This window comes from Chrysemys picta, chromosome 8, assembly GCF_011386835.1.
Source record: "Chrysemys picta bellii isolate R12L10 chromosome 8, ASM1138683v2, whole genome shotgun sequence".
NCBI lineage: Eukaryota > Metazoa > Chordata > Testudines > Emydidae > Chrysemys > Chrysemys picta.
Window position 1 is genome coordinate 90,730,718 of NC_088798.1, and position 21,321 is coordinate 90,752,038.

The window sequence follows — 21,321 nt, forward strand, 5'->3', positions numbered from 1 at the left end:
ATAGTGGCTTCAATCCTGCCTCATTAGAAAGTCAGGCTGCAAGGAGTTCACACAGGAATGGTCCATACCTCCCAGCAAGCCATCACAGACTCTCTTCAATACAAGGGAGTAGGAAGTGGGTGTGTTGTGGTGTAGCTAGTGAGGTGCATACAGAGCAAATCTATAAGGGCTACAACCAATGTAGGAGGCAAGAAGGTGGCTAAATCTACTGCTCCCTCTCCCTCATTCATAGTAGTAGGTGACCATAGGCCAGTTACATGGTGAGGTTGCTCTGAAGTTCTTTTTAGATCTGGATCCCTTTCTCTCTATGCCTCTGTACATTTTATGTCAGCACAACCCCCCGTTACTCAGACTTTGCTGGGTTTTATAAGACTGGACCCCTCAGGAAATGCCAGGATCACATCACCCATCACTGACATGTAGCCACGCCGGGAGTGGAATGCGATTCCACAGCACTATGCTTCAGGACATGGAAAATAACTTTACTAGCTGAAATTTTAGGGAGAATGGTAGTTGGCAGAATGTAATTACCTGAGCTGGATTTTGGCCATGACTCTGACCCAACTCTTGCAATGAATGCAGTGAGAGCTTTAATGATCATGAGTGGTCAGAATCTCGGTTTTACATCTTATCTGTAAGCCTCCTGGTGCAAACCGTAGCTTGGCATAGGGCCATTTCCTGCTAAACGCTGTCACTGCACTGCTGGCAAGATGCACTTTCCCTTTGCACAGTGGTTAAAGATAATCGGTGGCAGGATTATGCACAGGCTGTTGCTAGGTGGCAATGCACCTTAAACAAAGAAATATTACAGGTCATGGATTCCTGCAAATCACATTTAAGCTTGTGAAGTCCATCTTATCCAAAGGCTTAAATTGGATTAGTTATTTTTAAACCTCGCAGAAGGAGCATTAAAAATGTGCTTTTAATGCAAGCAGTCATAAACAATTCCTGCCTTAGGGCCTGGGTTTGCTCTTTCGTAATTCTTCCCCTTCCCCACCCCCTGCCCCATAAATAATCCCAGCTGAAGAAGGAAAAAAAATAGTTTCCAGGCCTGGTCTCCAGTTCAGGTCACCAGCCTGGCTTTTTCCACATCTCCACTATAGAGACCATTCAAACTGGGGTTTGCTTGCTTGCTTTAAATCCTGGGGTTTACCTGCTCTGCTTTGCTCAGGGACCAACAGAGTTCTAAGATTTTATTTACAGCTGCACATTCAGACTGTTGCTGAAATGACTGTAATAGAGCAACTCACGTTGGGATTGCATCTGAATACAAATCCTCAGCAATTGTCACATCTTTAAGCAATGCGTCCCATATTTAAGCTACATGGGTTAATTTAGCAGTCATCAAAATGAAGAACTAAAACTGGAGACAATGCAGGCAGCTTCCCTACACCCTGCTACCCAGCTCTGCAGCACCAGTCTTGGGTTCCTCTATACGACTCTGGCAACATAACTAAATGCTAATCTGCATCCATCCTGCAGGTCCATTGAGCTTCATCCACCAGTTAAGTCTGTTGAGCAAAAAGTGCCAGGGATGTCAATTTGTGGAATGGTTTTGTGATCTGAGTTACTGAGGGCTAGGATAAAACTCAACAAGCCTCATGTGCCCATTTGATTGCAGCTAATATTTGACCCCAAGGCTCCAGAGGTGAAAGGTGAATCTGTGAGCACCAATGCATCTCCATATCTGCTTCTCACCCTTCAAGATGAACAGTTTAAAAACAGGACTAAGACTGAGCAGGACTCTTTTATCTATACAGTGGTATTACATGTACCTAAATAACACCACCCTGTAGCCCTTACTTAGACAAAACTCCCCCTGAAATCAATGGGAGCTTAGTTTAAGGACTCCAGAATCAGGCCCTTTAAATAATACAATAATGGAGTCAAGATCTGCTGTTTGGCTTTCTCTACTGCAAGAGTAAACAAAGCGGCCCCACTCTGACAGTGTAAAGTGGCCAGAAAGCTGGCTTAAAGAGCCAGCTGAAGAGACCCTCACTTGCATAGGGAATCCCCAGATTGCATACAGCTGTTGCAGTCAGGTCTACTTCACCTGCTCCTGCTCCCCTGACATAAGGATGTGTTCAGGGAGTAGGAGGGAGGTGGTTGGAGCAAATGGCCCAAGGGCACCCTTCCAGCTGGTGCAAACTAGAGCATCCCTGAGGCTGTTCTAACTTGCTTCAGGGTCAAATTAGCCCTCAGGCTTGGGGGAAAGGACTAGCAGGAAATCACTGCCCTCTCCCTTTCTCAGGTAAGCCAAGTACAGCTCAGGCATACCTGAGGGTGTAGCCCATTGAATGTATCTATGTTGTTTACAAGCCCAGCTTCACCGTGGTTTCTTATCTCTTACCAACATAGCTAGAACTGCACTTAAAAAATAAAAGTAGTAATCTCAGCAAGACTTATTCAAAACATTTATTAGTGTTCCAGGAAAAATAATAGCAGTGTGAAAAGATACAGAGCTTTGCCTAAATCCATATGCAATGTTTACAAGCTTATTTGGGTGTAAATTCTAAATGAGATAGAACTAGTATGTTTTTCTCCCAGAGAACTGGAATTTAAGGACAGTTTTTAAATTATTATGTTTCAGAACTTGATTTTTTAAGATGGGTTATTTCTATATTTTCCAGTAAGCATTTTACTTTTCCCAGTTTCTCTTATAGGTGGGTTTTTTTTCAGATGCAAAGCTTAAGAGAAATATCCAGACCTTGTTTTTGAAGTTAAACCTCCTTTGCAAACAGCAGGTTCGGGAGGATTGTTGATCACCGTATCATAGGGTCTCTAAGGGGACAGTAGATTTTTTAAAATTGATTTCACAAAGAATTAAGGCTATGTAGATGTCTTGATAACATACTCTCAGGTAAACATACCCTACTTGTTAGACATGAAAGAAGGTTTAACAATAAATAAATGATTTGTGCTGTCAATAACATTATGGAACTGTATAAAATTATATTTACGTTGCTTTAAACAACAACAAAAACCTACTAGTGGCATGAATATATACAACACAGGTCATGACACACGTTTAAATTACCATAGCCAGCAGTGTTTGGTTTTTAAATGGAGACACTATAATAAATAGAAATGTTAAATATTTACAATAATAGCATATGTGGAATCAGTAGATGAACACAGAAAATCTTCACACACAGAGGAAAAAAATGTTATGCCATATACAAAATCCCCTGCCCCCTTGAAACAATAAAGAAATTTTCATTGAATTAACGAGATGGAGGAATATATACTTTTCCCCATGCAGAATGAATGAATAAAATAAACTGTATGCATGCTGAGGTGATATGTTGACTAAGACATTCAAGAGTGTGTATATATATATATCGCTATATGTTTGGTTCTCATAGATGAATCAGACCTTTAATGACAGAGAGAGCGAGAGAGACCTCAATGGAGTTAGGCAAGAATATTAACTTGGTAGCAAGTCCTTTTTGCTGTCATGGTTTGGTTCTCTTTTTGGTTTGAGCTTGTCCTTTACTATGCCTATGCGTCATCATGGGGCAGTGGGATGCTCATGAGGAGTTCACAGTGAGGGAGACCAGAGACTTTCCTATTGCATCACCAGCAGCAAGACACTTTGTTTTGGGGTAGGGAGGGTGTCCTTCAAAGCAAACCACTGGAAGCGGTATATGTGCATTGACATTAGCTAGGGAACTACAGTCCCTCTGAGTTGCACCCTCTGTGTGTATGAGCCATGGGCCACCATTGCCATGACTGAATTGGTCATCTTGTCCACATACTAGAAGGAACTTGCCCACTCCTCAAGGACTCTTGGCCTGATCCTAGATTCCCCGAGGTCATTTGAGAGTTTTGGCAGAGATTTCAATGGGAGTAGGATCGGAGTCTTTTTTGATCAAGAGGTTGATGGCTGCATAACGGTGTAACTCTTCAGGTTAATGGTTGTTCTTTGCTCCGTCCGAACCAAGGAGATTTACTCACATGTCTTCTATTAAAAGTAATGCCCAAGATTCTGCTAAGGGATACATGCACAAGTCTCCCACTGAAGATACTGGAAGCCGCATACACATATCCAGAAGCAGAATTTGACTCAGTGGGAGTTATGGCTAAATCCCTTGTGGTGCTAATCACCTCCACTCCCACCAAGTGACAAAGACGTAGGTCAGTTCCCTGTGTTAATTCAGTCTGTACCAAACTGCCTTCCCACCGCTGGTGATTTGACTCCAGGCCTTCTGAAGCAAAAGGCCAGTGCTCAGATCCTTGGTGTGATACTGTCTTGCAAGAAAGATCATCCTTCCCCAACAAAGGTTACTAAAGTTCCCACCCTCTCTGCCTTTGCATACGATAGCCAATGTTTTAAGAATAACATCCTAGGATACGTGGTTGCAGCAGTGCAACTTGAGGGCCACATTTGCATATGGGGATAAGAAAGGATGCACCCTAGTATCTCACCCCAACTTTAAATCACTCAGGAAGATTAAGCTCTCCAAACCCATCTTATCACTCTGCATTTCACTCTCACTCTGTAGGGTTTGGAGGTCACTACCCAGTGTGCTAGTTTTAAAAAAAAAGTTAACCGTCTCTCACTATCCCATAGTCATTTTTGGCACTTTGATAAACCATGGCCTGTGGCCAGATTTAGAACACTGAGTCTCTACAGCCCTGCAAACTCCATAATGCTGCTTCCAAAGACAATAGAAGGGATAGATCTTCAACAGGCCTCCAAAATACTCCCTAAGCCCGCAAAGCTTAAGGACACATCAACTGTTTGTGCCTAAGCCCCACATTTTGGGTTGCCCACAAGTGGGGAGGCTGCTGTAGCAAATGCTCCTCTGTGAGCACAGCCGCAGGTTCTGAAAGAGGACATGCCTGGGGACTTTGGAGGTCTGTGGAAAATGTGCTCATTCTGATGCTAAGCAGGTCACAAAGCTGGCTATTTAGGCCATTGACATCTTGGAGTAACTGGATAAATAAAATAAAGTTAAGCAGTGGTTAAAATACATACAAGGGGGCATTTACGTCGGATAGTGTCACCCAGAAAAGAACAATGGCTCAGGACTTATGAGAAAATGACATAGCTCAAAACAGCAATCTCCCCGTGCAATAAACTGGACATTTATTTCATTACAGTGTCACAGCAGCCCACTTTGAACTCTTACAGTCACAGCCATGGGCAGAGAAGATCTCTTTTGGAATTCTGCCATCTGCTTGGAGACTGCCCCATAAGCATAGTGGAGCTGTGAGCTGTGAATGGCCAAAATAAAACCTGGCTGAACCCTCCCCACACCCTTTTCCCCAACCAAAAGAAAAGCAAATTGAAAACAATATCCACTTGTTCTGTTGTTTTTAAAAGGGGGGAGGTTAACATTTTTGTCTCACCCATTGGTTATGTGAGTATCCAATTCTCTGGAGACAATCAATAACCCAGAACCACTGCTCTCCCTCTACTAATCTATACACTATCACTGAAGTCCACATATCCCACAATGCCCTGTGCTTGACATCACCCCTCTGAATGGTAAAGGTTTTGGAATGTCCATAACTAAGAAGATGGACTCAATGGAGGAAGTTTTGGTGGAGGGGGAGGGTTGAGCTGGTGCCTCCTTTCACCTTCGGATGTCGGAGAAGTCGGACAGTTCTTCTGCCCGCTCAATGATCCCGTGTGCCCCTTTGGGGCTGTGAGCTCCAGCTTTAACCCGGGGGTGGGTGTTCAAGTGAGCCCTGCCACCTCTCTCCCCCTTGGCAGCTCGTGAGCTCTCCCTGTGGTCAGACTCAGGGTGGACTAGTATGTCCCCACGGCTGGTAGAGGCTTTGGTGGCTTCACCTGGCTTCCTCTCAGGACCTAGTGTGGAGTCGCTGTGCACGACTGAGGTGCAGAAGCTCAGGATGGAGCAGAGGCTTCCCCAGTTCTGTTCACACTGGGTCTGGATGCTTCTGGTGATAGCCTTTTTCACTTCATCCCCGCATGTGAGCAGGATGTTCACCAGGTCGACATATGGCCTGGAGGTAAATCAAACAGCAGAAGGGGAAGTTAAAAGAGAATCATGTTGCAAGATGCAAGTAGGTTACACATCAGCAAGTGGGTGTGAGGTCACTGTGCCTCATTCTCCTCTTGCTTACTCCATAGCATCTGCTTGGGGCTGACCGTGTTTGCCAGCTAGTGGCCAGATGCTATAGAAGACTTAAATGCAGTACAGCAGTTCCCTCATCTGGCAGCCATGTTTTATATCCTACATGTTACAACGAGACTTGAGTCCTTTGGTAGCATCTACACCAAGTGAACAATAATGTCCCGTCCCCCTACACCTGGAAGCTGCATTAGGCATGGCTTCTACAGAGACATGGCTAGTTGGGTTACGACAGGCAACAGATGCACAATGTTGAATTGTCTAGTGGACAGAACAAGAGGGTAGGAATCAGGAGACCTGGGCTGCTGCTTGTGTGGAGTCAATAGTGCTAAAGTATTTTAGCACAAAAAAAGTGGATGATTATATGGTGTCTGATCAGTCAGTTGCATGCTTGGGAACAGCTCACCCATTTGAGGAGTCAAGATGAACTTTGTACCCAATGCCCATTCTCCCTCCTATCCCCCCTGCACCCGAGTTGATATGGGCTGGAGACTTGCATTGATTTGAGGGGTGATACTTTTGGCTGCCAAAAGCACAAAGATTTATTTTTAAGTTGAAAATAAAAAACATATGTAGCAGAGGCAGAATAGTCACCAACTGTCCCAGAGATGGAATGCCTCCAGTCTTGCATTTACTCGGGCTGTGTCTACACTACAGCAGCTCCAATGCAGCTGCACTGCTGTAGCTTTTCTGGTGAAGATGCTCTATGTTGAGAGCGAGCTCTCCCATCGGCTTAATAACTCCTGCCTCTGGGAGAAGCTGTAGCTATGTCGGCGGGAAAAGCTCTCCACCAACATAGCGCTGTCCACAACGTAAGTTGTACCTAAGTAATTTGGAGTATAGGCATAGCCTTAGGCTAATTGTGAAATTGTGATTTCAGAGCAGTTAGAGCCAGAAAACACCTATTAAACGACTGAATCCAAACCTTGTGAGGGTAGGATATTGCTTCCTGATACTTCTCTAACAGATATTAAATCAGTCCTACACCTGGCCTCTACAAACTTTATTCACTTCTACAAATTACTGTCATATGGGAGCCCATATGGGACTCAGTCTTTACTCCTTGGGACTACAGAAGAGAAAAAGCTGAGACTGAAAGCAGACTCATCGGCTCTCTAGAATAGATGGGATGCAGGGGGCTGAAAAAGGGGGGCTCCTAACTGACCGAGTGGGGATTTATCAGAGCATCACCCTGCTTATGTTTTCAGGGAGGGAAGGGGCAAGGTCTCTGGACCCTCTCCAGGATTGGCAATGGCAAGGAAATATCCTACAAGGAAAAGAATAATGAAATTTCTACATATACGCCTGAGCCTCCAAGGGTGAGGCAATAATGTGAGTTTCACCACCACAAGTCACAGAAATTAGATGGAAAAAGCAATTAGGTCCCATCTGACCCTAGCCAGACCAGATTGTTCCCCACAATATATTTTTTAGCAGTTTGTCCTCTTTATTTAGCTGTCCATGGCAGCTAATAACTCAGAGGGAAGCCTACTGGACACACCATTCATGTAAAAAGGAAATATGCAAACTTGCCCTGAGCTAAGGAGATGTTTTTAATATCATTAGATGCTACAGTGGTGAGCACAGTGTAAATACCTAGATAGTGTTTTCTCCAAAGCCTTGTCAGCACATCTGCCACTGACCTAATGCTCTGTCACTGTGCATGTTTCAGCGTGGCCACCCTTCTGTCTCCTTCCCCCCACCTCCCTCTTAGTTGTCAGCTGAGATAAGAGACCTTAAAATTAGCCAATTCCCTTCCCATGTGGCCCATCATGTTCCTAAAATATCTAGCTAATTACAGAAAATTGACTTTTAATTGTAACACTAGTAGCTACAATTAAAATTGACTTTTAATTGTAAATGCCATTTAATTGTAACACTAGTAGATACTCATATTATTGTACATAACAGTAACCAAATCTCACACCTCAGGGCATAAACTGATCACCTGCCTAGGTCAGGGAGGAATTTCCCCACCCACGTGAACAGCATTGCGCAACAGGCTAGGGGTTTCTCTGGGTTTTATCACTTTCATTTGCCTTCATCTGAAGCTTCAAGTTTCTGCCTCTGCTGGAAGTGCGATCAATAGGCCACTGATTTAATTCTATGTAGCTAGGAGACTTGAAGTCCACCTTGAAAGCATAGTTTGTTACCATATTGAGTTGTCTTATCCAGACTTATTTGGTTCTATTTCTTTGCCAACGGGGTCACTAAGGATTGAAACTGTCTATCTTCACCCCCACCCAACTGAAGCAGATGGCAAGAGGATTCCCACTCTATGGCAAGTGACTCAAAGCCTGAGAGCACAGGCAGAATACTGATCACACTTGGCAATCATCCGCCAACTGGGAAATCTTTAGACTGACTATTTTTAATTTGAGTCACATCCTGTGGTGCTGCATTCACATGACGCAACATGGCCAGTGAATGGATGACGCCCAGCTTACTTAGCGAAGTGTCAGAGAGGGCAAGTAGAACACTTGCAGGAGCACGTCTGGTTAGGCAGTATCACCAATAGATGCCAATAGAGCAGACAACAGTTCAGCTGTTAGCAGGCAGGCTGGGAGAGCCCAGAAGGGTGATACAGTTAAAAGTCTCTAGTCAAAGGAACCACTTGAATTGCAACTTTAGCATTCTCAAGGGTCCCAATTCAGCCGTAGCGTAAGCAGTGGCAGCTCCATTGATTTCAGTGATGTGCCCAGCCCACCTACACCAGGGTTGAATCTGGCACATAGAGTGGTGCTCACGTCATCTTCGGTGGAGACCAGTTGTGCATAGTGCCGGGTGCCGGATGAGCCCTGTACCTGGGGCTATCCTCTTGAAACAGGCAAAATAGACAGGGAGGGATAAGGAGAGCTAGCAAATGAGGAGAGTAGAGTAGATGAAAGTACCAAGATTTTACTCTGTTAAACTGAAGTTTGTATGGAATCACTAATGTCTGGGGATGCAACTTCTTTGAAGGAGGGAGTTTAAGGAATAAGGAATCCATCTTTGGATTCTTGACTGGGATGGTGGTATTGGGATTTTTTTAGTTATTTGGAGCATAACAGGTCCTGGAAGTGCAACTGTTCTGACCATTTTCACCATTATAATAAAAAAATAGATCCAAACCTCCATTCCCCCAACCTGTTCCCCAAGAGGTGCACTTACGGCCCACAAGGTGCTGTTTAGCTTACACATGAAGAGAAAATGGTAAAAATAATATGACAAAAGACTGCTCATTTTGGAATAGTACAGAAGGAGGTGGTGAGAATGAGCGTCAATAATGTTTCCTGGTCTAAAGTTTTGTCTTTTATTTGAAACAGGAACTGTGAAGGGACAGGACACAGACTTCAATATGCCTGTCAAATGAGCCAGTGAGAATTTTACTGACATCCATTAAAAAATTGGACTTTGGCTCTACAAAATCACCTGAAAAATGGTGGCGCAGTTTTCCTGGTACTATTAGAAGCCTTTGTTAGTTGTGCCCTTTACAGGTGTTCATAGTCTGCCAGAGCTCTGAGGAGTGCCTCTTCCCCATTCCTTGACTTCACGCTCTCCTCATCCTGCCTACAGGATAGCTGTGTCCTAGTGACCTGAGCAAAACACGGAGTCAAAAGACCTGGGTTTGTTCCCAGCTTTGCCACCCACTTGCTGATTGCCTCTGGGCAAGTCCCTAAGTCCAAAATTTTCAAAACTTGTCCTGATTTTGGGGGCCTTTATTTTGAGAGCCCAACTTGGGATAGGCAGGGCCTGATTTTCAGAGGCGCTGAGCACTCATAGCTCTAAAAGAGCTTAGCTGACCAGGCTGGAGGTGAACCAAGTTGGGGACCCAAAAACTGAGGCCTTTGAGAATTCTGACCTTACCCACTCTGTAAAGTGGGGAACATTGCCTCACCTTGGCAAAGCAGTCTGTTCTTATTGCACTTTTCAGCTATAGAGCTAAAAAGTTTTACTTGTAGACAAGTATCTGCCAATTTACAGCCTATGCAGCTCCTGAAATGCCAGTGCTGGTGTGCAATGTGACACACTGCTTGCCCTCACTGTCCCAGAAGAAGCCTGGCATGCTGGTACCTCCACAAAACTCTCATCCCCTACCACCATGAGGATAGAGACCAGAAATGGCAATGCAATAAATGATTGCAAGGACACCAGCCATGCTGTTGATCCTAGCTTCAGGAAGGTCCATGCTCATGGAAGGAACGTTGCTTTCAGGGGGCCGTGTTCACTTTGTGAAACTGTAATTAATGATGGAGTAAATTTGTGTCACAGCTCCACTCTCCTTAAGCATAACCTGGAGTTTAAGGGTGAGATTTTAACAGAACCTAAGGGAATTAGGCTGGGATTTTCAAAGGCCTTGGTGTCTAGAAGTGCAACACTAACACTTACTTTGAAAGTTGAACTGGTCGTTTCATTGCTCTGTGCCTCAGTTTTCCCACCTGTAAAATGGGGATAATGATACTGACCTCCTTGGTAAAGCACTTGGGGATCTTCTGATGAAAAGTGCTATAGAACAGCTGGGGGAATGACTATACAACCCAGTAGATGACATGTCTTTTTAGGTGAAATTCTTCCCTTGCCCTCACTACAATACTAGGCTCCTTGCACACTCATACTTACTCGTGCTGCAGCAGGTCTTTGAAGTGAATCATATCCACAATGACTTGGACATTCTCCTTGGCGGCAGAGCAGAGGTCGTGTTTCAGGTAGCACTCCCGCTGTAACTGGAACACCATGTCTTTAATGGCAGGGCACTTGCGACTGATGCAGCTGAATTTGTGTCTCAGGGCGTGAGCCTTACACTTCAGAGCATCTTTAATGAAGGATTTTCCCTGAGAAGATAAGAAACGGAGTAGTTCTGTATTTGTGTCCGTTAAGCACATTGGGTGATTTATGCTCAACTAGCCATTCCTCCACATGACAGCGTCAAGGGTGACTAGACTGCTAAGGCTATTTGTTAATGTCTCCCCCCGTTTTATTTCTTTGCTCCTAAAGGCCACATCAGATTGTCCTGTCCTGCCATTCTAGAAGGGCTGGATGCTGTTCCATGGTTGGTTGTGTCTGGTTTTCTCCATGGTTATGTGATGCTTTCATTGCCTCCTCCCAGCACTGAGTGCCCTGCCTCTACCACAGCCCATGTCCTTGCTGGTCTAGGAGAGAAAGAAGCGGCTTCATTTTTAAACAACAGAGAGTCCAACTTAATGGACTAAATTCATTCCTGGCCTGTCACCATGGACTACATTGGGCTTACATCACTGATGAGAGTGACCGAATGTGTTTTGAGTCTCCAGGACCACAAAGGGGATATTCACAGTCAGTCAGACCAAAACTGCCTTTCCTTATCAGTTTGCAAAGTTCACATAGCTCTTATAGAAGCACTCCCTGTCCCCTTAAGGAAACCACTGGCTTCAGTGTTTCCTGTTTCCCTCTCCCATCCTCACAATAAAAGACTCCCCAAATCAATGCTACCAGCCCACTCTCATAAGCCACCCACAATAACATCTTGATGTTTGTGTCTGCTGGAGGGAAGACATCTCAATTTGAAGCCTTCACAAGCAAATTGAAGACAATAAAGGCTATTTAGGTGATGTCCAGAACCATCTTCCATGCTCTCCTCATATTGCTTTACAGAGGAATATTCAAGGCATGCCCATCCCCCATCCCTATCATTTCCTCTGTCCACCATTAAATATTATAGCTAGTCCTACTGTGTATGTATGTCACAATTCTCTTGGCAACTATGCTCAGCTTTCGTCTCCTTGTTGAGTGACAGCTGGGTGGTAGCGATCCCGTGTTGCCCCATTTTTTATTAGCCTCGGGTTATCCTAGCTGATGGGTGATCAATGGGGCAATTTTTGCTCTCATTGTTTCCGGATTTACACCCTTGTAACTCTACTGAGATCAATTGTTACACCAGATTCACACAGATCTGAGAGCAAGACACACATGCGCCCCACTGATCAAAGTACTGTGTCAAACATCACCACCTTCCATTCCAAGTGCCAGGTGCACTTCTTTGACCTTGCATTCAGTAACAAACACACATGGCACAGTAGACTTTAACTAACTACTGTACACACAGAAGAAATAATGTTTTAAAAAACCCAGTCTCACATTTTTGCCATTGGAGAAAAAAAGGGGGGTAAGGAAAAGAGAGAATCACGTGTGACAAATGCTAGTCATGTCAGATAGGATTCTGGAACTTGCTCAGATACTGTAGTGATAAGGCCAGTAAAAGAAACTGAAGAGAAGAAATTAAAGTCAATGGGAATTACACATTTTTTTTAGAGGACAATTTGTTCCCACAGATCCCAATGTCTTTGCATTGCAGTAGAAACAATCTGGATGAAAAATAGCCCCTGTTCTCTTTAAAGATATGAACATGTCCAATGGAGCAATTATTTGCTGGCTTTTTTGCAATAATTTCATATGTGTGTTTGGTTTTCCCATGGTTTTACTTCCATAAACTTTTTGCTTGTTGATAATATATAATGTATAAAATAAAATAATCTCTAATTATCATTCTCTGGCAGCTGCCTGGAAACTAAGGCTGAGATTTTCAAAGATGCCCAGAGGATCTGGACACACAGTTCCCATCAATTTTACTGGACATCCAGATCCTTTATGTAGCTTTGCAAATCTCAGCCTAAAATCTCCAGCATAGGGGAATTCGTTTTGCTGCTAGGTCTGGTCCCATGGCCCAACTAAATAGAACAGCTGGATGTGCAAGACAGCTCTGTTTTCTACTATGCTGTATAAAGTGCCATTAGGCTACAGCTGGGTGACTTCAGTAAAGTTATGCTGTAAACTGCACGCGTCAAGCCAAATGCCGCTGGCCCGTCGTAATGTTCTCTTCTCTCCACACTGAAATGGGAGAGTAGGTTTACGAGACATAATAACAGGATGCTTCAGTGATGCCTAAATGATCTGGGGAGAAAATGAAGGAGACAAACTTAATACCGCATACTGCCTAAAGAATGTATTTTATTGTCAGTGTTTGAGCCAAAGGACTATTTGAATACAGCAGCTTTTGGAGATGCCTGTGCTAGTTGTGTGTAGTTCTTGAAAATAATTTCACAAGCTCACATTGGATAAAATTTTCAAACATGCCTAAGTGACTTTTGAAAACGGGACTTAGGCTCCTAAGTCACTTAGATGGTTTGGAAAAGTGTATCCATCAACTCACTTGAATTAATTTGATCAGATTTGCATAGGGCATGCTAAAGTGTGATACTTCAGTTGATATAGAGATATTTTCAGCATCATATATGCATGTCACTTAAGTAATAAAATGATACCTACACAATACTCTCTGTGCCTCGAAGAACTTACAATATTTCAACCTATTGGCAGAATGCCCATTCGTATCAATGGGATCAATCCTACAGTCCTTAATGAATGCAGCAGGAGTTTTGTCTGAGTGAGGACTGCAGGATCCATTCATGGCATCATCACCATTCCATTTTTGTTATCACAGGTCCACTAGAAAAAAATTCTTAGGTGGAGGTACAGCTCGGTAGGAAACAGATTGCCTGTTGCATAAGACAACTTAAACACAATGCATATGTTCTGTTCTTGGTGCTTGATGCAGCACCAATCAAGTCAACAGAAGTTTTTCAATTGAATTGAATGGGAGCAGAAAGAATCAAGCCCTTGGTGGTATGCATCCAATTTTCAATTAAGGAAATGGGAGTTGGGCATGTGGAAGAGCAGATTTGGTCCTTAATTAAAGCCATATTTTAAAGATGTATTTTTAAAAAATCATTAAATTAAATATAGCACCTTCTAAACATATACCTCTGAGCATTTCACCCCCCTCCCCTTTTTTTTTTTGGTTACCTGGGCATCAAATTTTCCAGCGTTGTGTAGGAAAGTCATGCAGATCTCATGTAAGCCTCGGATCTCACAAGAGTTGTTTTCAAAGCATTCAAACACTCCACATCCCACATCGCCAGCATTAACCAGGCAGTGCTGGATTTCAGCTAAAATGACCATTGATTATGGTTAATTTGTACAAATATTCATAAATGGGGGTGAGGGGAGAGAGAAGAGTTATTTTGCTAAGATCATCAGTTCAAAAGGAAAAGCACATGAGACAACAGTTCCTGTACCCACCGCATGTCCACTTTTTGCAGAAATTAGGCCAACATGTTTATGCATTTTGTTATGAATATGAGATCCAAAAAGTAAATGCCAAATTCACTCCACTTACATCGTAGCCATAGTCATCTGAAAATATCTAATGTTGTTTCATTCTTTCGGCACATATGATGGGCCTGATCTACAATTCCTACTCTTGCGAAGTCCCTCATTAACTTGAATGGGAATTTTGCCTGAGTGAGAATTGCAGGATCAGGCTAGAATTTGTTTTGTCTAGTACTCTGAACTAGTGTCTGATGATTATCACACCACTATTTGCTGACCACTGGGGGCCCCAATCCTGCTGTCTTTGCAGTCAATGGCAAAACTCCCACTAATTTTCAATAGGGGACAGAGCCCCTTGTTGCATGTGCCCTCTCCCCACCACCCTCCTTACTATCCAAAACTTCAGATTATTTGAATGCAACAATGAAATAGACCTTTCAGCCACATGCATACTGAATCTGTTATTTTTTCCTTCCAAACTTTGTACAATATTGAAGCAAATAATGTTTTATTTCAAACATTGGGCAGACACCTTCAAATCAAAATCTTAACAAGGCAGCTCCTTGCCCTTCCTTAAAAATATGCTGCCAAAAGGAAGATGGTTGCTGAGAAGCTTAAGGATAAAGTCAGATAGGGGCAGCTTTTCGAGCAGAACTGAGGATGCTAAGAATTTGTTGTACTCATTTACTAGTGGCACCTTTAATTAAAGCTCACTTTTGGGATCTAGCCTAATCCCTCTCTAAACCACAGCATGCTTTTAAAACATCTGCAGCCTTCCCCTTTGAGATGTTGCCATCTGAAATCCCTTACAGCAACTTTCATTTTAATTCACTTAGGACAAAGAGGAGAAAAAACTGTTGTAATGTCTCTTAATATATCACAACAAGAAAATTAATATGTGCAAATACCGTATAATAACGACACAGACAATGTCTTAGGAGTTTGTGTTCAGGTAGAAAGAAAGACTATCAGATGCAAAGGGGGAGTGAAAAGACGGGGGAGGGCAGGAAAAAGCCACATGGGGCTTTGCAGTTACAAAACCCAGGGGAGTTGGAAATCAGTTAATCAGTGTGACCTGGCATTGTGTTATTCCCACGTGGAAAGCTGCACATACAGAGGCACACAAAACGAAAAGGGGTCTCTTTGTCAAGCGTTGTATAACTGCATCTTGGTTTTTTTTGGGTCTGGAAGCCCAGCTGTAGTGCTTCTGTTGGCATTTGGATGCAGACGGTTCTCGGATCACATGTCCTGGCTCCCAGTTTGCTGAGAATTGCACAGTGCCGTGATTCACATGTGGCAGTCCCTAATGGGCATTCGTGCATTCCGGCTCGTGTGTGTGTTTAAACAAGGCTTGCAGCATTGAGACAGTTAAAAAAAAAAGTAAGAGAGAAAGAGAAAAGTGTACAGCTCCCTCGTGTTCTTTCCATGCCTGGGAAAAGATCCAGTAATGTGCACGCCTCGGTTCTTTCTACTAGGCAGATAATACACGAGGAGGGATGAGAAGAGAAACCCCATGGCCAATTGCATCATTACTTGGTTCTCTGCGCAAGAGAAGCAGGCAGCAGCTCTAGTAATTTTCAGTCACGTCCCCCTCACCCCCATGTTTTAACGGTGTACTTAGCATAACGAAACCTTCTCTTTCAGACGAAATCTAAACCTCGGTTCAAACAGCATCTCCTGGATTAGAAATCGCCTGCGTCTGACCTGCTGGAGTTTCTTGTTTGCCTCCAGAATGGTTGGATTATTTAAAATTAAAGGATTGAAGTGGACTGATTTGCAACGTGCAAGGACGGCCATGGCACTTTTCTGGTTCGGTGCCACAAGTAACTATAATCTTAAACAAAAATCGCGTCTTCACCATTTATGATCACGTGGAATAACTTTCCAGTTGCCGCTAAATTGATCTCTATAAGGATTTCATCATTGTTGAGCAGAGATTAAATGCAGCGAGCTACTTGTCTCTGCGATTCAAAGGACAGCACGTGCTTGGCTAGCTGGGGCTTTAAAGGTAATTAGGAGTGAACACTTATTTCCTTATGATTTATGTTTGACAGTCACACATAAAAATAAATGTCATTATGCACGTCTAGTTATCCAATACTCTGTAAATACAACAGAAAGACACCTCCATTTCACTATAACTACTTCCTTATTGACCAACATTTAATATGCAATGTGTATGCATTTGAGTTTAATTAGACCGGCCTCTTCAAGCATCCCCCCACCTTTTTAGATCACATACCTGTATTTTGCAAAGACAGCCGCCCTTTTTGTTGAGGGGCTCTCTCTTGGGGACCTTCCGGCGGATTGGTGGCTTCTGTGCCCAAAACTGGATCAAAGCTTGCAAATACCAACGCCAGGGTAACTAATTTACTTAACAGCTCTGCACACATGGTCCTGGTTGCAACCCCACACTGGAGACCTTTGTGGGTTTCCCACCTCTGTTTCTTTTCAAAGGGTGTATAAATGGAGGCTACTGCTCTTCTTGTAATCTGCTCGCTGGATAGCATGTGATCAGGGCTGGTGCAAGTGCTCAAAGTGGCCAGAAAGGGAAAGGATGGTGCCTCAAATATCCCTGGAAGCTCTGGTGTCACTTGAATGAAGGAGTCGAGCAGGTGTTGTCCACCAGCCCGACCAATAGGAGCCCTGTCCCCCTGTGACAACACGCATAGTGGGCGGTGCTCGTTCTAAACTACTACACGCCGTAGAACAAAATGTGAGGAAACTTGCATCAGCAGGTTGCAAACTGCACAATAATGACCATGAGCAACCAGGAGCATTTACACACAGGAACACACTGCAACCCAGTTAAAATCTTGCTTCTCGGAAGGAAAATCTCAGCCGTTGCAGCTTCAGGAGCAGCACCAGGAGACTGAGAAAAAAGGGGATTCTGGGGTTCAGTAAACCCCTCCCCATCTATTCTTTCCTTTTGTATTCATAAAGGCTTTGAACATTTAAAGCACGTTGCTTGACCAGGCATCTGGAGGCGAATTTACACTTTGTAATGATTATTAGAATTGGGGGGAGGAGGGGGAGGCAGCCAGCCAGAGGGGGCGGGGGGGTTCCACGTGAGAGGCTGGGATGGGGTACATCATCTTTGCCAAATAACAAAACTCTCCCCTCCCCCGCTTCTTCCTTAAAGCTTGGCTCCCTGCACGCGTGTAGCTCCCGTCGCTGTGCGCTACAGACCTTAGCTTGACCGCTGGGTGAGACGGGCAGCGAGCACAGCTCGGGAGGATTCCTACCCTGTGAGTGGTGCCCGGGGATGGGTGCTGGGGAGTGGAGTGCAAACAAATCTGGATGTTTGTAATCTTCCCATGTGTTGCTTTATATAAAGGAGAAGGGAGCCCCAGCGATTCTCTAGTCACCGAAAGGAGCTGATCACCCGCACAGCTGCTGGGCTGGGAACAAGAATGCAACTTTAATCTACTTCAAACACACGCTGCCACCTTTCCAAATCTACCCACTACCACGCTTATCTTTGCCTTTCTCACTTCGTGTTTCTTGGCTGGCTTTCTTGAATCATCACTTTGAATGGCTTGTCTGCAATGGGGTGGAACACCGCCCCCCGCCCGCCCCCTCTCGCTCGCACCGTGAAGTCACTTGGATCTCCAGTGTCTTTTCTTACTGCGGGACTGAATAGACACTTCAGTTGCGAGAGCTGATTGAAAACATTCAGCTCGTGCACTAAGTAGCGGTGAAATACGCTTTCTTAGGCGCTCCCCCTTCCTCCCCGTTGGTATTTTATTTTGCATCTTTGCAGAGATTTATTGGCCCAAATTCATCCCTGGGGTACACTCATTGGAGTTGCATGAACTCGGCTTCTTATGCATTGATCTCTAAACCAGGGCCCGATCCTGCACTCCTTGCGCCCCCCCAACGCCCTCCGAGCCTGGGGTGCGCGAGGAGCGCAAGAGCGGCCCCTAGAGAGCGGAGCAGCCTTTCAAACGTCCCTCTTGCGCAACCCGCAGCCGCTGCAACAAGTCTCTCAGCCTGGCTGCTTCTTGTCCGGGTGGCTGGGGGAAGCCTCCAGCAGGTGATCCGGGGAGAGGGGGCGCGGGGCCATACCCCCTCCTCCCCAGATGCGGTAATACACGTCAGATGTTTCATCAGACAGCGCTGGCCACGTGCAGCTCTTCTCTCTCGCACTCCGAGAGGCGCGGGAGCTGCTGGGAGAGCCCCTGCCCACTGCTGCCATGTGGCTGGGGGAGGAGGCGCAGGCATCGCTCGGCCGGCCTGCTTCTGCTCCCCTAGGCTGGGAGGAAGGAGCGGTAGGGTAGGGGTGCACAGTGAGGAATTTCTCCAGCTGCTGCCCCAGCGATCCGTTTCCCCACAGCTGTCCAAATGCACTTGAGGAAATCCACTCACACCTCCTAAAGTGAGGGTCTCCCTGGAAGGTGGTGACACCAAACTATGGCTCCGTGGTTAAGGCTAAGACCCAGAGATTGTCTACACTACAAAATTAAGTGGACATTGAGCTGCTGAATGAATTAAGTCGATTGTGCGTGGCCATACCGTGCTCATTGTCTCGATGGAGTGAGTCCTCCCTAGCAGTGCCTGCATGGTTGCACAAAGCAGTGCATCGTGTGTAGCTATCCCAAAATGCAACTTGCTGCCTTGTGTTTGGGGAAGTTTGTGCAATGCCTCATGGGACCAAAACATTGTCACAGGGGGGAATGGGAACATTGCGTCAGCATCCCATGATGCACTGTGTGCCCTCCCTCATATCAATAGCAAACAACCCAATGGTTTTTACGCCTTAAAACTGCCGCATGTACGCCATAACCCCAGAAGCATGGAGCCTGCTCAGTTTTGCACTCTTTCTGTGAGCATCTCAAACACCTCATGCCTTCCTCTGCAGTATTTCCAGAGCTGAAGTAGGGTCCGTCGTGCGGAACATAGCGATGTCCTGCAAGCAGCCCTGCTGCAAGCCATTGAAAAAAACAATTCACAGTTGCTGCTGGCAGTCACAGAGCAGCTGCACTCTGTTGAGCGCTGTTTCTGGTCCCATGAAACAAGCACTGACTGGTGGGACTGCATCATTTTGCAGGTATGGGATGATGAGCAGTGGCTGCTGAACTTTTGAATGCGGAAGGCCACCTTCCAGGAACTTTGTGTAGAGCTTTCCCCTGCTTTGCAGGTCAGCAACACAAAAATGAGAGCTGCTCGGACAGTGGAGAAGCGAGTAGCTTGCAACGCCAGACAGCTACCAGTCAGTGGGGACTCAATTTGGAGTAGGGAAATCAACTGTGGGAGCTGCTGTGCTCCAAGTGTGCAGGGCTGTTTATCAACTTCTGCTAGGAAGGGTACTGAGTCTGGGAAATGTGCAGGACATAGTGGATGGTTTTTCCGCGATGGGGTTCCCTAATTCCAGTGGGGTGATAGATGGCACTCATATTCCTATGTTGGCACTAGACCACCTTGCCAAAGAATACATAAACCAAAAGGGATACTTTTCAATGGTGTTGCAAGCGCTGGGGGATCACAGGGGTGTTTCACTGACATCAACGTAGGATGATTGGGAAAGGTTCATGACGTGCACATCTTTAGGAACTCGGGTCTGTTCAAAAAGCTGCAATCCAGGACTTTCTTTCCAGACGACAAAATGAACATTGAAGACGTTGAGATGTCTATAGTTATCCTGGGGGACCCAGCCTACCCCTTGCTCCCATGGCTCATGAAGACATACACCGGCCCTCTGGACAGCAGTAAGGAACGGTGCAGAATGGTGACTGAATGTGCCTTTGGTCATTTAAAAGGGCGCTGGAGAAGTTTACTAACAAAGTTGGACCTTAGTGAAGAGAACATCTCCATGGTTATAGCTGCCTGCTGTGTGCTCCATAATATCTGTGAAAAAAAGAGGGAAAATTTTCCGAAGGGTGGGCAGTTGAGGCAGATCGCATGGCAGCCATTTTTGAGCAGCCAGAAACCAGGGCAATAAGAAGAGCACAGCAAGGGGTGCTGCATATCTGCGAGGCTTTGAAAAGCCGTTTCAGTAACGAGTCACAGTAATGTGAGCTGCTTGTCTGCATTGTGCTTTCTCAAACCTTCCCCTGGCTTGTATCACTGTCCCTGTAAAGCCAACTGTGACATTATTGACATAAACTGTGACTGTATAGATCATTGTTGCAACCAAGGTCCTACAGTTGCACCAAATCTTGTACAAAGGAGGTCAAGTAAGGTGTCTATGGAAAGGTTGTAATTTGCTGGTTATGATTATGCTGTCTGTATGTGTGTATCATTTTTGTATTTGAAATTATGAATAGTGGCTATGCACTTGTATCTCAATGTGTTTAATTCTAATTAGCATCAGTGAAGCATTTGGTCAGCTTCTTGAGAAAGGACTATTCTCAGTAAGTGCCCAATCAAGAAACACTTAACTGACAATGGACTTTGGGAGACAGCAATCCACATCTGAGATTTCCTGGGAATGTTCAAACTACCATGTAAACAATAGTGTCAGCCTGCAAAAAGCTGAATCATTCATGGACATGTGACTTGCCCAGGTGGCTACAAACTCCATCTTGTTGCTGTGATTTTGCACAGAAGAACAAAGGGGTTTCTGCCCACAAGAGAGAGAATATAAAAGCAGGGCCGGCTCTGGCTTTTTTGCCGCCCCAAGCAAAAAAAAAAAAACAACGTTCGGGGCGTCCGGAGCGGCGATGGTGCAAACTTTCGGTGCCACTTACTTGGCGGCTCGCAGCTGCCTCCCCCGGCCACGCTGGCTAGCGGGACTCCCTGTGCTGCAGACGTGCCCCGGGCAGCAGAGTGTGCACCCCAGCTAGCGGGGAGAAGGGGAAGGGAGCGGGGGGGAGAGAAAGAAGGGGGGTGTCCAGGGCTTCCTTCAGCTGGGGCGCTCGCCACTCTGCTCCTCCTGCCGCGCCACCTGCCGGGAGGGCTCCATGCCGCTCCCACCTGCAGGTGAATTGAAGGTCAGCGGGGAGGGAAGGACACGGGCTGCCGGGTTTCCTGCAGACCTGGCACCGGCTGGGGCAGACGGAGCGTGCAGCCCACTCCCAGCAGGGCGCTCCCCTCCTCCGCGCCGCCGCCCCCTACAGGGCAGGTGGAGCGGCAAACCAAAAAAAAAAAGGGC

The 21,321-nt window shown here is 45.3% G+C and overlaps 1 protein-coding gene across 1 annotated transcript; it reads right to left on the bottom strand.

Annotated features, from left to right (window-relative positions):
• Window positions 1-2,397: 2,397 nt before the first annotated feature.
• On the bottom strand, window positions 2,398-17,725 carry STC2 (stanniocalcin 2). Its single transcript, XM_005298063.4, has 4 exons — window positions 16,471-17,725; window positions 13,923-14,065; window positions 10,704-10,915; window positions 2,398-5,976 (listed from the first exon to the last, which is right to left on the bottom strand). The coding sequence occupies exons 1-4, from the start codon at window positions 16,736-16,738 to the stop codon at window positions 5,583-5,585; spliced, it is 1,017 nt and encodes a 338-aa protein (XP_005298120.1). The 5' UTR covers window positions 16,739-17,725; the 3' UTR covers window positions 2,398-5,582.
• Between the last annotated feature and the right edge of the window lie 3,596 nt (window positions 17,726-21,321).

What these genes read in the sequence shown, in the direction of transcription:
- STC2 (XM_005298063.4), bottom strand. Translation starts at nt 16,738, where the DNA reads ATGCTATCCAGCGAGCAGATTACAAGAAGAGCAGTAGCCTCCATTTAT. An exon ending in GCTGTCTTTGCAAAATACAG is followed by an intron (nt 14,066 to 16,470) that starts GTATGTGATCTA and finishes TGGTCATTTTAG; the next exon opens with CTGAAATCCAGCACTGCCTG. An exon ending in CTGGAAAATTTGATGCCCAG is followed by an intron (nt 10,916 to 13,922) that starts GTAACCAAAAAA and finishes TTATCTTCTCAG; the next exon opens with GGAAAATCCTTCATTAAAGA.